The sequence below is a fragment of the Heterocephalus glaber genome, unplaced genomic scaffold, assembly GCF_053883595.1.
Source record: "Heterocephalus glaber isolate CG9 unplaced genomic scaffold, H.glaber_assembly_v1.0 deba00001737, whole genome shotgun sequence".
Lineage (NCBI taxonomy): Eukaryota > Metazoa > Chordata > Mammalia > Rodentia > Bathyergidae > Heterocephalus > Heterocephalus glaber.
The window spans coordinates 6,158,522-6,174,301 of record NW_028258445.1 but is presented as its reverse complement, the minus strand read 5'-3'; the positions used below and the strand labels follow the sequence as shown (position 1 = coordinate 6,174,301).

The 15,780-nt window shown below is 38.2% G+C and overlaps 1 protein-coding gene across 7 annotated transcripts in view; it reads left to right on the top strand.

Annotated features, from left to right (window-relative positions):
* Fstl5 (follistatin like 5) overlaps nucleotides 1–15,780 on the top strand; it is a 742,188-nt gene that overhangs the window by 370,164 nt on the left and 356,244 nt on the right. For all 7 annotated transcript variants that reach the window (XM_087200319.1, XM_087200322.1, XM_087200323.1 and 4 more), the window contains one exon: nucleotides 8,235–8,431. In XM_087200319.1, coding sequence (XP_087056445.1) covers nucleotides 8,235–8,431 — 197 coding nt within the window. The remainder of the gene's footprint in view (nucleotides 1–8,234; nucleotides 8,432–15,780) is intronic.

Sequence of the window (15,780 nt, the reverse complement as noted above, 5' to 3'; positions counted from 1 at the left end):
ACCAGATCTGGGACTGCAGCCTTGTTCTCAGCATGAGGAGCTGGAGAAGTGGCTTAATGCGGACAGAGTGGTTAAGACATTACCAGCCAAGACATGCATGAACTCTTGACTAAGATTTTCAATGACCAGGAAAGGACATATTTATGCTTATAACTGGGAGCTTTTATCTGGGAAATTCTTTCTGTTTTAAATTTTTCTAGCGCCTCATTCATCTGTTGTGTTACTTCCTGTGCTATCAGTTCAGGGTGTCCAGGTGGTTGATTATCAGACTTTTTCACCTTGTTTCCCCTTAAATTTGCCTTTAGTGAGCTGGAAGGCTGGGTTTGCACCTTTCTTAGCTGTCTTCTCATTTCTATTTTTGTTGTCGGTGCTGTTTTTGGTTTAATTCCTGGGCTGATACTTCAATTTTGCTTATTGTAAGTATCTCTGTTGCTTGTGTTTAGAAGCCTTACAGAATCATTGCTTCTCAGAGGTGTCTTCTAGATATAGCTGCTCCCTAGGTTTTGAGCCTCTAATGACTCTGAGGCTATCTCATTTTCATTATACCAGGAAGGACAACTGATTAGATCAACCCAACACCTTAGCCCAAGTGATATAATCAGTGCCAACGATGGCATCAAGCACAGCTTAGTAAATGACAATTTGTGGTAGTTATTAATCCATCACCTTTAACCATGTGAATTAAATCAAAATTGAGGACCAGCCCAAAATATGTTTATAGTAAATAAACTCTTCAAAATAGCAACTTTACCCTTTGAGATGGGGACTTAGAAGGGGTTGGGGAGGGAAGAATGGATAGGTAGAAGGATAGGAAAGGTTAGAAGTGAGACCAGGGGACACAGGAAGATCACGAAAACTGTTGAAGACAAGAGGAAAAGATACAACGAAAGAACAAAGACAAGAACAGAACAACCTAACAGCAATAGGGAAGCTAGAAACTGTATTCATGTTCCTTTAAAACTAATGACAATTGAGAGAAGGAAAAGGGAGAAGAAAGAAAAAAGAAATCCGAATTAGGATGGGAACAGGAACACAAAGGGAGATGAAGAAGAGTGTGGGAGAGAGAGTGACGGAGAGAGAGAAAGAAAAAAAGAAAAATAAGAAAAATAATTTGAAAAGAGAAGAAAAAATTCAAAAGTAAAATTTAAAATAAGAGAAAAATAACTTTGAAAATAAAAATAAAAATGTCTCTGCTGTCACAATAGAGAACGTGGGCAGCCGTGTGCAGATATAAGTCAGTGAGTCTCAGCAAGCCAGTCGCAGACCCGTGAGATTCAGGCAGATTTGTGGCTGCAAGTCCCAAATTGAGCTCCCTGTCCTCCTGCAGGGTTGAACTCTGCAAGGATCTACTGCAGGTTCCAGCTGCCCTTCCCCTGAAGATAGTGCAGGTTCGGATGGGAGGTGGTGATCCCTCCAACTTACCAAGTACGGTGGTCTGGTGTGCCTTCATTGCAGAGATTCTCTTCACTTTTCCAGTGGCTTCAGTTTTCATTAGGGAGCCTGAGAGAGGCCCTCTCTCTGTTGTTCACTTCTGCTCTGTCTTCTGGAGCTCAGGATAAGGGCCTTTATGACCCCCTGTGCCTCTGCAGTGTGGATCCTGGTATCTGTGCGGTGAAGTGGCCAGAGGTGGGTGGGGTGGGGGGCATTGCTGCTGGCCCCTGGGTTCCTCCTCTCCAGCCACTCCCTCAGCTCCTGAGCTCCTCATAACTGGGAACTTTTAACCACAAACTGGCCAAATGACCTAGAGGGTTTGGATTAACTCCAGGAAGAAATTAACCGTAACCTAAGCCTCCTTCTAAGTATGAAACTTGCATTTAAGTTTGCTTTGATTTGGCCATCTTGACCAAGATTCTATGCCTAATAGTTGCTTACTACCTGGTTTGGGGAAGGTGGATTGCACTGTGTCTCTGAAGCTGTAATTACCAAGTCTGTCTTGGAATTGGGTCACCATTTGAATGAGAAGTTTTGAAGCAGTGTTTTAAAATGCATACAAAATAGTGATCTTTAGACTTGGTGAGTCATGTTTCATTATTATGTGGTCGCTCCAGTAATTGTTAGATAGTTAAAAATCTTGTCAAGGAAAAGAAATTTCTGTACCAATATAGAAGAGAGGGAAAATATGATTACTACTGAGGATGGATATCCAATTACATACATGCAGGCAGTTCCCAGGAGATTAAAAATTCTGTTTAGAATTTACAAATATTTGGAAAAAAGAAAGAAAGAAAAAGATGAAAGAAAAATGGAATTTTTATCTTCTCACATGACAAATGGATGCACCTTGGGAGTTCTCCATACATCAAGAAATTTCAGAATTAACTTCTGATATGTGAGCCTACAAATCTAGGGTTACAAGTTCCTGAGCCCTTCATGCCAGTTCAGACACTGAGCCCATCTATTACTGGGGCCATTGTGTTTTCAAGCATATAGTATAGAGATTATAGTTCCTTCTTGGAATCAGTTAAAATGATTGAATGAACCAGTACCTGTAAAATACTTAGGACAACACCAGCACACAGTAATTACTATATAAATATTGGACTACAGCTGAGTTACATGCTTGCAATTTTATAGATGCAGAGAGCTTGCACATGGAGCTACAACATAACTGCAAATAATATTTTCATTTCCAGCCACATATTTGTGTGTAACACAATTAGTGAAAAGTTTATGTAGTGTTCCAGAGCATGTAAAGGCCTATAATTAATAGGATGAATTTTAGTTTTAACTATATTTGATGCAGTGATGGATTTACTTTTTGTAATCTGGTAAATGTTTTAAATAACTGTTGTGAAATTCTTAAAAATTAAAGATATTACATATATTCTAGAAGTAATAAAATCCAAACAAATATAAATCAAAAGTAAAAACTTCTGTGAACAATAGGCTGCTACGACCAGAACTCTGAGACTTATGTGGTGTAATATATGACTTAATGAATTCACATGTTAAGAGCAGTTGTAGAATTGTAAAAAGGAGAACCTTGCACACAGTGTACAAATTATTCATAGATAAGTTGTCCTATGGAAGCAATATTAAGTACAAAATAACTTAATCACCACCTGGTTAATAATACTGGCTCTCTTACATTCTGTAGAAGACATGTCTTTTCATATAACTATTATAGTTTCATGAATTTTACTATAAGGACAATGATTGAAATTCCATTAAATTCATTGAGCATTAAAACATGCAGTTGACCAGTTGTTGTTATGTTTAATATTGAATGTTGAAGTTGCTTGGGATAAAGCACATTTGTATTCTTCATCTAGATTCCCAGGCATATAGATTATCAACTGAAACACTGCTGTGGGTTATTTTAGTGTGTGTTTCCTGCCAGCAGCTCTACCGTTTTGCTTTGTGCCTCTGTGTTGGTGAGAATGTGGGAGGGAAGGATTAACGGCCAATCTGTACGCTGGATGCAAAGCAGGTCACATTGGATGCATGTAACCCTCAAAAGCGTTTTCATTAGTGTTCTCTCAGGGTTAAGATAGCAAAATGACCTGGATAATAAAACACCTTTACTGAAATTCGAATACATAATCGCATCTGCCAAGCTAGAAAATCTAACCCATTTTGGTTTCTGTTTGGGTAAATTTAAAGACAGTTATCAGTAGCAATGTGATATTTATATCCTAAATAACAACATGTTTTGGAGAATGGATTTATAGCTCATAATATTCCAATGCTATGTCCTGTAAGATTGGTTCTTAAAATTAATCAGTAAGCATGTCAATCAAATTAATTGTGCTTTTAGGCATCTATCTTTAACAGTTCAAGAATGTGTGTGTGGTATTACATGTAATTTTTATTTAAAAATTGAATATTTGTGTGTAGAACTTGAGGGAAGAGGATAGGAACCAAAGTCTACTGTGAAACAATCATTCACGAACTTAAAGTCCCCCAGACAACCGTGAGGTAAAGGCACATGGGTAAATAGATGTATCAGGTCGAGGGAACACTGAGACCCAGAGCACAGTGGTGCTGCCCGGATGGGAGCAAGGAGAGTGTCCATTCTCTGGTAGGCATGTCCGTGGCAGAGCCCTGAGAGGGCAGGTCGGCAGGGTCCTACAACAGTGAGCATAGTGTTTCCATGGAATCCAGAAATCCTGTTCCCTAAAATGCACCCCTGTGAGTTAAAAGCATATGTACATACCCCAAACAGCAGAGAGATTCTGAGAGCAGCTATATGAATAATTACCTAAACTGGAAAACAACCAAGGTGCATGTATAAGCTGTATGTAGTTCATCCACACAGTGAAATTCTATTCAACACAAACAAGAAATCAGCTATCAAGCCATGGATGTATGCTGGAAACTTAAATGCACACCGTTGAGTGAAAGAAGCCAATCTGGAAAAGCTACGTATTACATGGCTGCAGCTATGAGATATCCTGGCCAAGGCGAAACGTTGTAAGCCTTACGATCAGTGGTAGTCAAGGGCAGGGGAGGAAGGCGGGAGGAGCAGAGCGCAGAGGCCTTCAGGCCAGCAGTGCTGGAGTGGGAGACACAGGTCCCTGCACACCGGGCAAAGCCACAGGCTGCACAGCACCCACCGAGGACCCTACCAATCCCATGCAGCACATCAGCGGCGCACTGTGAGGGTTCCTCCTCAACGTGGCGTCACCGACGGCCCCATTCTGGCGTGGGCTCACTGAGGTGGGGAAGGCTCTGCCTGTGAAGGGCCGGGCATCTAGGCCATTCTCGAAGAGCAGTCAGTACATTGTTTTCTTAAGATAAACCGTGACTCTTGAATGTCTTGCCTCATGAGTCACCGTACGAATGTTAGCACGACCAAACCTCCCACGTGGAGTGTGCAGAGTGAGCGCGTATTAACTTTATGCATAACTGCAATACACTGAAGTAAACATCGTGAAACAGTATAATTTACCGGTTTCTATTTTACATTTAAGTAGATATTAAAGCTCTCTATTTTAACTCTGTGCAGGCTATTTTTAAATGAGCTAAGTTTAGTCCCCTCATGTGCAGTTTAACTTTTAATTGATATAACTGTTAGAGAATTAAATTTGACTCACATATACATATTAAACGAATAAACTGAAGCTTTGATATATTCTATATGCTACAAATACAAAATATTTACTTAAAATATTAACAATATTTTATTAGCAATTGTTAAGTTGCCAAAGAAAAAACACAGTTTGAATATACACTGTAATATATGAATAGGACTGAAAATGAAAACATTTAATTTGCTTTCATTCATTGAGTTTCCAGACCCCATTGCACTGGAAGCAAAGTAATCAAATTCTAAGAATATTAAAAAATGATTTTCTTACGTAATTTTGGATTAAATAATTGCATTGATGGAATCGTGCTTTTTACTGAAGGATGGCAAGAGGGATAAAAGTTTATTTTCAAAGAGGTCAGAGCAAATCACAGCCTCTGGGAGCCAGTGGCTCTAACCATAGGGAGCGCACCTGATTTTCACAGTGGCCAGGCCGCCCTGCAGAGAGGCTCTGCCGGAGCGGGCGCCTGGTCTATATGTGCGCCCTTGGGCAGGGACAGAGGGCGGCTTCTGAGCAGCCACCTGTTCTGGTCCCCAGTGGCCAGCGAGGGTGTAGTAAGTATGTAAGATTTACAAATCCGCACTTCACGTTCATTCCCTAATGCAGTGTAAAATGAAACACAACAAAAAACGTCTTTAAAGTCACCAATCACCTCCAGTAAAGAACGCATAGATGTGTTTCACTGCTTTACTTTCACTCTGAAACATTTGACTTTCACCCTACTCTCTTTCTTGAAAAATTCCTTGGCTTTTCTCCAGTGCTTGCTTGAGATTTACCTGCTGCCCCTCCGTTATTTTATTTTGTTTTTATTGTTTAGGGTGGAAGCACTTTGGCACTTCTAATATGAGCACTGATCCTGGCCGAGTTCTTATTATACTCACTCCTCACTTAAGAGATAGCCCTTGAACAAGTTTACTGAATGCAGGTGAAGATTGACTTTTAGTCATTAAATGTCAAAATCCAATTCTGATGAGTAGAGAAGTAAAGTGAGAATCTCGAAGGGAGCAAGAAATCCTCCCCCGTGCGTGGAACGCGCGCCTCTGACCTAGAGCCAGACAGGCCGGCGCCCTCCCTCACCTGTTCAGCCTCTGGGAGTCAGCGCGTCTTCCCCTGAATACATCTCAGTGCCACGCACCGAACCATTCTTTGCTCTTTGCAGCTCTGGAGTCGTGAACAAGTTATTTGTCTATGGCTTTGTTTCTCATCTGTAAAACTTTGCTTTTCTCTTTGGGTGTTATAATTGATAGGCATAAAATGATTCCGTGTGTATAAAGTTTTGCACACGCAGGAAGGCTTTGCTACACAAAATGTACTTTTCATAACAGATGAACCTTTTTGGTTACTAAAAAATTAGCGACGTTTTTATTGAAGTTGCAAATTTTATAAAGATTTGCCACATTTTATAACTGTTTCTTGCATATGTTTCATAGAATATGAATACCTTAACATCAGTAAGCTTTCTTTGCTATTTTCTTTGGATTGTCAGAAACCACCTCAAAGGCTGGAACTCAGAGGAAATCAACAATTTGGGGAACAAACTCATTAGAGAGAACATACACTGATTGGATAAACCACACGTTCTCCCATCCTCCGATCTCCAGCATTGAAGTGTTTGTTTCCAGCTGCTTCTCACGGCCATCTCCATGTGCGCTTGATGCCACCTCCACTTGGCCCATGGTCATGCCAGAGACCAGGGCCACGGAGGAGCCCACAGCACTTTCCCCCTTTCCCACGGGTCCTCAGAGTGCACAACTGCACACACATATGCACAAACACACACGTGCAGGCTGCTTTTGTACCCTTTCACAAACACTAAAATTGCTGGCAGTGGCTCTGGGTTTGATTACTTCTCTTGGCAGTGAGTTCTTTGCCATCATGAAAACCTGTTATTCTTCTTCAGAGATTTGACTTAATCTGCTCCCCCATGTTTACACTTGCGGTTAAAAAAAACACTGGACAGGATTGCTAAATGCTAAATTTGCTGAACCACAGTAGCCATTTCACTGTCTTTGATAAGGAAAATGGTCTCTCATCTCTCCAGAACAGATTGTTTTCTGCCTTCTCTTGAGAGAGAATGAGACTTCAAATACTGTTTTCAACCCCAGGTTTCTCAGACATATTTTTAAACATCTTTAGAAATCTTCTTTTAATTTTGTAGATGCTGTCAAAGCCTAATTTTCAAAATTTACAGCAATTATATGCTAGATTTTTTCTAAAAATGTTTAAAATGTTCTCAACTAATACAACACTTACTGTTTCATATCTAAATCGGATTGTACATTGTATCTTTGTATAATATATTTTATATCACACTTGCTGGCAACAGTACGCATTTGATTTCAATACACTATCTGTAAACATATCATCGCAGGACCATTGTAACCAAAATGCTCTGTAAGATAATTATGTAGAGATATTATGACATTTTAGCAGTTTTGTTTTTGTTTAATTTTTTGAGAAAAGGACAGTCATCTAAGAAATTGCTGTTGTTTGATATGATATTCTTAGTAATGCATGGGGTGTTACATGGGGACACTGAACATCTGTAATGCAGGTTGCCCACAGTATGATTATACTTTCCCCGGGATAAAAGGTTTGCAAAGTTAAAGCTTTAAGATGCAAAGTCCAAATGTATGTTATGCTGCACACTGAGTGCTGTAAAAGGAGAGAAATGAATATCAGAGCAGTAAGAATAGACTTTTGGAAGAATGCTAATATGATCTTAATATGCCACTAAGAGTAGACAGAATTTGAAGAAAAAAATGTGAGAGGAATTTCCTCAAAATAAATCCAATATCTAGAACACATTTTAGAGTTAACATATGGTATCATCTTTTGGAGCCAGATATAAATGAGTTTAATTAAATGCAGAATGAAGTACAATGTATCCCTTTGCCTTGGATGGTTCATTTCACTGACCATATTTCTGGAGAATAGAGATTTAAACTCCGGTGAAGCTATTGTGTTTTCCATGTAACCCAAATCATCAATACCTTTTAAACAGAGAAACCTCAGTAAATATGTTATTAAATTTGACAGAAATGAGAGTTTTCTATCTGTCCTTGGTAATAGTATATCTTTTTCCCTTATCCAAGTTATAAAGTATGAAAAATCAGAAAGTTCATATACTACCAACTCCTAAATATTCATGTTATTTATTTTCAAAAATATTGCTCTGAAAATAACTTAGTTCTTTTGTTACAGGGGATAACTGCAGGACCAATGTATACAGCAAGATGAAAAGCATGCTTTTAGATTTACAAAATCAAAAATATATCACGCAAGAAAATGAAAATCCTAATGGCGATGACATATCTCGGAAGAAGCTGTTGGTGGATCAGATGTTTAAAAATTTTGATGCAGACAGTAACGGACTTATAGATATTAATGAACTAACTCAGGTATGATTAATGATTAAACTAACAACCTTAAATATAGGGTCCACATTACATTTATATTGTCAGAATGAACTGTAATAATAAAATATGTTTATTCTATGTTATCAAAGAATATAGGAATATAGTTAAAAAGCAACAGCTGACTACCAGCAGTAGTAACAGTTCTATGATGTTATACAATTTGAAAAGAGATATCTACTTTGGATAGATTTTTATACCTTAAATATCTAAAGGAATTACAAGTTTTCTATCTTGCGGAATTTATCAAATCTCTCCTGATATATTCTGGAGTCTATGTAATGCAAAATTTCGATCAATGTGTAAAAGCCAGTTTGAGCATCTTCAGAGGCATTGTTGTATAGCAGAGACACACATCTCTAGTGCAATGTAAATAACTGATGTACAATGTAAGATTTGTTGATATATCCCAGCACTTTTCACTAACCAAAGATCAATTATAATGTATTCTATATGGTTTTAGTATTTAGTCAACTTTAGTCAAATATCACTTCTTAGAAATAGAAGCTATATGAAAAAATTTCTAAAAAGAAGACTTAACAGGAAGTTTCTTTTGAACAATTTTGCCAAAAGAGAACTGTTTTGTGTGTGTCATCAAGGCCTGACTGTACCTTTATACTCAGGTATGCACCAGAATCAGAGCTGTTTGTGGGTAGGGGTGGAAATGTAAATCAGAGAACACAAGTTTTCTCCAAAAAGAAATGCAGATTTTGGGGAGTAAGGGAGAGGAGAAGCCAAACTGGGGTGATAGGAAAATGGCAATAGAACTGGCAAACTTTACTAGTGTCCAGATGCTCCCCGTGAAGTAACTTGTGGTAGATTTCACTCCTGATCCAAACAGTGACTGCCGGCTGCAGGGGCGGGAGCTAGGCCATTAGTGATGTCGTGCCAGTCACCATTTGGGGTTAATTTTATAGCTTGCTTGAAAAATCTGACATTGTAGACTATTGGCCTCAGTCAGCAACCGTCTCTACAATTTGAAACAGTGTCCCTTAATTTAAAAGCTTTGTATCACAGTGACCTCACAAGTAACTGTATTATCGTCTCAAACTCAGATTAACCAAAATTGGTATCGTTTTTATTCATAAATGTTTGCAGCACGTAATGCTTACGTTTCTGGTGTACACAGCACATCTTCGTTCCTTTTTCACCCACTCCCTTTCTCCTGCTTCCTGCATCCCTCTGCCTCTTGGCCCCTTTCCCATATGCTAAAGATCTATCTTCCTACTTCCTATTATCTAACTTTTATTTTGTTCTTCATTTATATTTTGAGTTTCTCATATAAAGGAAATCATGCAATATTTAACTCTGTGTGTCTGATTTATTTCACTGAACATTATGGTCTCAAGGTTCATCCATTTTACTACAAATGACTAAGAACTAATGTTTATCCTTCTTTATGGCATAGTAGTACTCCATTGTTTATATGTGCCAATTTTTTTTATCCATTCTTCTGTCGATGGGTATATAGGCCATGTCCCAGAACTACCTGTTATGACTTGTGCTGTTGTAAACATAGATAATCCATGTAGTACAGTAATATTTAATCCTTTGGGAGGATACCTAGAAGAGAAATAGCTGGGTCAAAGGGAATTTCTGTTTTGTTTTTTTGAGGCATCTTTGGTTTGATTTTCATAGTGGTTAAACTAGTTTACATTTCTACCAACAATGTAGAAAGATTCTTTATTCCTGTAGCCTCATTAGCATTTGCTATTATTTTATGATAGCCATTCTTTCTGGAGTAAGTTGGAAGCTCAGTGATTTTTAATTTTCATTTCTCCAGTGGCTAGAGATGTTGAACAAGAATAGACTCTGACTCTGAGAAGAGTCTATTCATTTTATGTGCCTATTTTTTGACTGAGTCTTTTATTTGGAGGGACTAAGTTTTTGAGTTCTTATATATTGCAGATATTAGTTGTCTGTCTAAGGAATAGCTGCTAAAATTGTCTCCCATTCCATAGGCTATTTCTTCACTCTGTTGCTGTTTTCTTTGCTCTGCAGAAGCTTTTGAATTTGCTATGATCCCATTTGTTGATTCTTGGTAATGTTTTTGGGCACCTGGGTTCTGTTCAGAAAGTCCTTGACTGTCCCCATGTCTTCAGGAGCTTTGCCTATTTTATCTTCCAGCAGATGAATTCTTTCTGTTTAACATTCAGATCTTGGATGCATTTTGATTTTAGCTTAGTGCGTGTGAGAGAGAGTGCTCGAGACTCAGTCTTCGCCACGTGGAAGCCGCTTTCCCATAGCCCACTTGCTCCAGCATGTGGTCTTGTCGCCTCGTCGAAGGGCAGATGGCAGGCTTTGGGGAGGTCTTTCTGCATGGTGGTCTGTCCCAGTGGCCCGCAGGCTGCTTCTGTGACAACACGATGCTTTTCTTCCCTGAGCTCTGTGGTGTAGCTTGACTCCCTGGATGGTGAGGCCTCATGCTTCGCTCTTGCTGCTCAGAATCGTGTTTGCTATTCCGGGTCTCTTCTGGTTCCACATGAATTTTAGGTTTGTTTTCTCTAGTTCTGTGAGGAATGCTGTTGCTATTTTTATTGAAATTGTATGAAGTCTGGATATCAGTTTTAGTAAAATGGCAATTTTGGTAATACTGTTTCTGTATATCAGGAGCAGGGTGTACCTTTTCATTTTCCAATTTCCTCTTCAATTTCCCTTTTCTGAGTGCTGTAGTTTTTAATGTAGAGGTCTTTTACTCTTAGTATTGCATTTTTCATAGTGCTATTGTGAGTGGTATTGTTTTTCTAATTTGTTTCTTGGTGAGTTCATTATTGATGTACAGGAATGCTATTGATATTTGAGGATGGACTTTCTATCCTGCTATGCTACTGAATTTGGATATTAATTCTAGGAATTTTTGGTGGAAATTTTTGGGTTTTCTATGTAAAGGGTTGTATTATCTACAAGTAATGATAACTTGACTTTGGTCATTTCCTATACATATCCCTTTTATTTGTTTCTCTTGCCTGATTGCTCTGGCTAAAGTTTCAAGTACTATATTCCATAGAAGTGGTGGTGATGATTTTACTTGTCTTTTTCCTAATTTTTCAGAGAAAGTTTCCCACATTTCCATATATAATATGATATTGGCAGTAGGTTTGTCATAAACAGCTTTTATCAAATTAAGATAAGGTCATTCTATACATATTTTCTTCATGGTTTTTATTATGAATGGATTTGGGGTTTTTTCCATGGCCTTTTCTCCATCTAATGAGATGATCATGTAATTTTTGTTCTTATTTCTGTTTATGTGATGTCTTACACATATTGGGTTCAGAGTGGTGGCCTTCTGGATCCCTGGACTAACCTGTTGTATGGGCAGGCTTCTGTCTAGGGCCTGATCACACTTGGGATGGTATCTAGGCCTGCCTCTGGCTAGGGTCCCTACGTAGCTGTTGTCTGGGAGGGCCCTCACCTAGGTGCTGTGCACCCCAGACCCTGGTGTCTGAGCAGGCTTCTGGCTAGGGTCTCCATGCACTAACCGACATTATGTGGTGGGCATCTGGCTGATGCCTGTGGGACTGTGCAGCTCTTTTCTGGGCGGCCCTTTGGTGTGGGCTTGTGTGCTGGAGCCACTGGTGTCTGGGTGGTTCCCTGGCTGGCACCTGCCTGTAGCTGCACTACTCTGGTCCACACTGCTTCTCACTGGAATCTGTGAGCACTTACCGATGGTCAGTACCACACTGTTTTGATTATGATAGCTTTATAATAGGTCTGGAAGTTGGGTCAGGTCAATGCTTCAAGTTTGTTCTACTCTTTTAATATTGTATTGTCTCTTCTGGGTCTTTTGACTCTTTGTATAACCTATAGAATTAGTTTGTTGATATCCACAAAATAACTGGCATTTTGAGTGGGATCGTATGAAATGTATAGATCAAGTTTGTAAGAACTGTCATCTTAACAATATTGAATTCTTATCCATGAAGATAAAACATCTCTCTGCTTATTTTCTTCTTTGATTTCATTTATTAAAGTTTAATTTTCTTTAGATAAGTTTTACTTATATTTGACAAATTTACCTTTGACTATTTCTTTTTAAGCATTAATTTAAATGAGATTTGTTTGTTTTACAAATTGTCTGATTAATTACTGGTATACAGGAATGTAATTGAATTTTGTATATTAACCTTATCTCCTTTAGACTTATTTCAGTTATTTGTTCCCGAAAGACTTCGTCAATTTTTTAGATTTTCTATGTAGATAATCATGTCACTTGAATAAGGGAAATTTATTTCTTCCTTCCCAATCTGTACACCTCCCTGTCTTACTGCGCTAGCTTGGACTTCAGGACAATATTGAGAAGGAGTTGTGAGAGAGGATTCTTGCTGTGTTCCTGATTTTAGTGCAAAAATTTTGAGCTTCTAACTATTAACTATGATGTTAGCTGTAAATTATTTTATAGTTATAGATATTCCTTACTGAATTGAGAAATTATTTCTCTATTATTAGTGTATTGAGTGTATTTATTGTGAATGAGTGTTGGATTTTTGTCAAGTGCTTTTTCAACATCCATTCATGAAATCGTGAACATTTTCTTCTTTGAGTTATTGCTATGGTAGATTACATTAATTGATGTTTTTAGTGTCAACCTAGGTTTGCAACCAGATATAAATACCATTTGCTCATGTTGCATGATTTTATATGTTTTTGGATGTTAATTTGCTAATATTTATCAAAAAAATTTGCATCTATAGTCACAAATATTTGTGTGTAGATTTCTTGTCTTGTCTTGGTCTGGTTTTGTCACTGGAGATTTAGGGCAAAAGGCCCAGCTCCAGATTTCCCTACAGACTGGGATCGGCTGCCCTTCTTCTAATGAGTCAAGGAGATGAGCAATGGTGGAGGGCTGGAAATGAGTGTTGATTTGCCTGGCCAAGGTAGGAAGTAGAGATGAAGAGATTCAAGACCTACTTTGAGGGGCTGACAGAAGCTTTGGGGCTTTGTAGAAATGGAGAAGAAAGGCAGTTGTCAGGATTTTGCATAACTGGCTGCTGTTTGGCTGGAGAGCACAGATGGACACGGTCATGGTAGGGCCTGGCTGACGGGTGCCTCAGTCCTGGTTTGCAGTATTGTGGGAGAGCCTTCCCTGAGGCTGACAAGATCGCACCTACTCCGGGAAGCAGCCTTGGTTTCCATCATGGGGTAATTGCTCCCACTTGGGGGGTGACTTCTAAATGGAGTAGTCTGGGGGGGCTCACCTTTTCCTGGAATCCGAGGTGATGGCAGGTTTAGGACAATGAATGGAGACTTCTAGGCACTGCGCCAGGGAACCTGGAACTGGTCCCTGCAAATCCTGAAAATTATTTTAGTTATCTTAATGCCCTCCATCTTGCAGGAGGATGAGACAGGCTAAGTATACGTAGGCTAATAAACCTTGTTTTGTAGTCATTAGGCAGGCACCCAAATGATTAATATGCTTACTTGAAGAGCTGAGCAGAGATCTGACTCAGTCTTAAGCTGATAAAGGACATAAATGAAGGCAGAGATGCCGGGCTTTGTCCTGCCTTTCATGGCCCATTGAATGCCTGCCAGTCAGCCTCGAGGTCTCTGTTACAGTTTTGGTTCATAGAAAATGAGATCTCATAGAATACATCAATAAAATTCTCTCCACTTATATTTTCTGGAAAAAAATGTATAAAGTTGCTATAATTTTTTCTTGCATGTTTGGTAAAATTCACCATTAAATGCATCTGAGCCTAATACTTTCTGTTTTGGAAGGTTATGGATTAGTAACCTAATGTATTTAGTAGACATAGGTGTATTCAAACTGTTTATTTCTGCTTGTATAGGTTTAGAAAATTACATGCTTCAAGGATTGATCCATTCTTGTTTTCCAGTTTGTAACAGAGGTGTTCATACTAGTCCTTTATTTTTCTTTTAATGTGCACTCCATCTTTAGTGATGCTCCTTTTGCATGCACCCCCCCACCACAAATCACCTCCCTTCAGTGGGAATGTCACTGTGTCTCATCCATCAATATGCAACCCTGCAAAAATGAAGGTTTCAGTGGGCTCACTGAAAACGCACAAGAAAATTTCACTTATTGGTAACACAAATATTTTTTGACTAGTGTGTTTTTAATGTTACAAGTGCTTTTAAGATACTATATATCAAGTACTGTAAGTAATAATACATTTGATTTTATTCATAAACTTAGACACATATATGTAATATCATAATCTCATATGAAATTTAAAAATAATTTAACTTGAATGAGTAAAACTGGAAAGGATATTAATAGGTTTGTTAATAATTTAAACTACTATTAGCAAAATATGAAATATATAACTTTAAGTTACTGCTAGTTATAAGTAAAAATTTAAAAACATAACCGTGAAGTTTTAAAAATATAGAATGCAAACTGCCTGCACACATTCTGTTTGTTCTCTACATAGTGATTTATTCTAGAGTTTGTCTTATATATTTTCACATAGATTAGTGTCCAGAGCCCTGACTTGCTGGAAGAAAAGACCTGATTAAAAAACCAGTAAAGAGGGTAAGATCTTTAGCATCACAATTAACTCATCATAGCAAGAAAATATTTGCTCAAATGAATTGACCAATCATGCAAATAAACTTCATTCAACTCACCTCTTCACCATATAAGACAGAGATGGATAACTACATATTCAGTTCTTCGGGTTTATACCAATTTTAGTACATGGAAAATATCCAAAAATAAAAAACAAATTCATTACCCAGTAAATTTTTAAACATTTAGGAGAAGGCTGATGTCTCATAAAACTGATAAAACTGATGGTAGAACACTTGGTAGATTTGTCAATGACATTAGAGAAATCAACAAAGATTAAGATGGGACCTGCCTTTCAGAAGATCAAAAGAAAAGATTTCAGATAGCAAAAGAATAAGTGGCCACACAGGGATGAACATCTGGGATTAGTTTAAATAGTCATAGTGTCCTGGTTAAGAACTTTGATTACAGAGCTTGTGTTCAGATCACTGCTCTACTACTTACTAGCTGTGTGACCTTTGGCAAGTTACCCAAATTCACTGAGTCTCAGTTTTCTTATTTCTGAAACATCAATAATAACTAAGCGATGGACATAAAACTGATGAGTCACTTGTGGTTTTGAATATGGAAACCTCTTGGTGGAAGGGAAGGGGAAAGGAAAGAAGGGAAAGAAAAAATTATGAGAAAAGAAGAAAAATGGAAACAAAGTCTTTGTAAATAGGGAAGGGTGGAGGGGGTGAAGGGTGCACAGGGAATGGGGAAAAAAATAAGAATCAAGATGCATCATGTACAGGTGCAAAGCACCCAATGATAAATGTAAACGTACTGTGTACCTAAAATGTACCAATAAAAGAATTAAAAA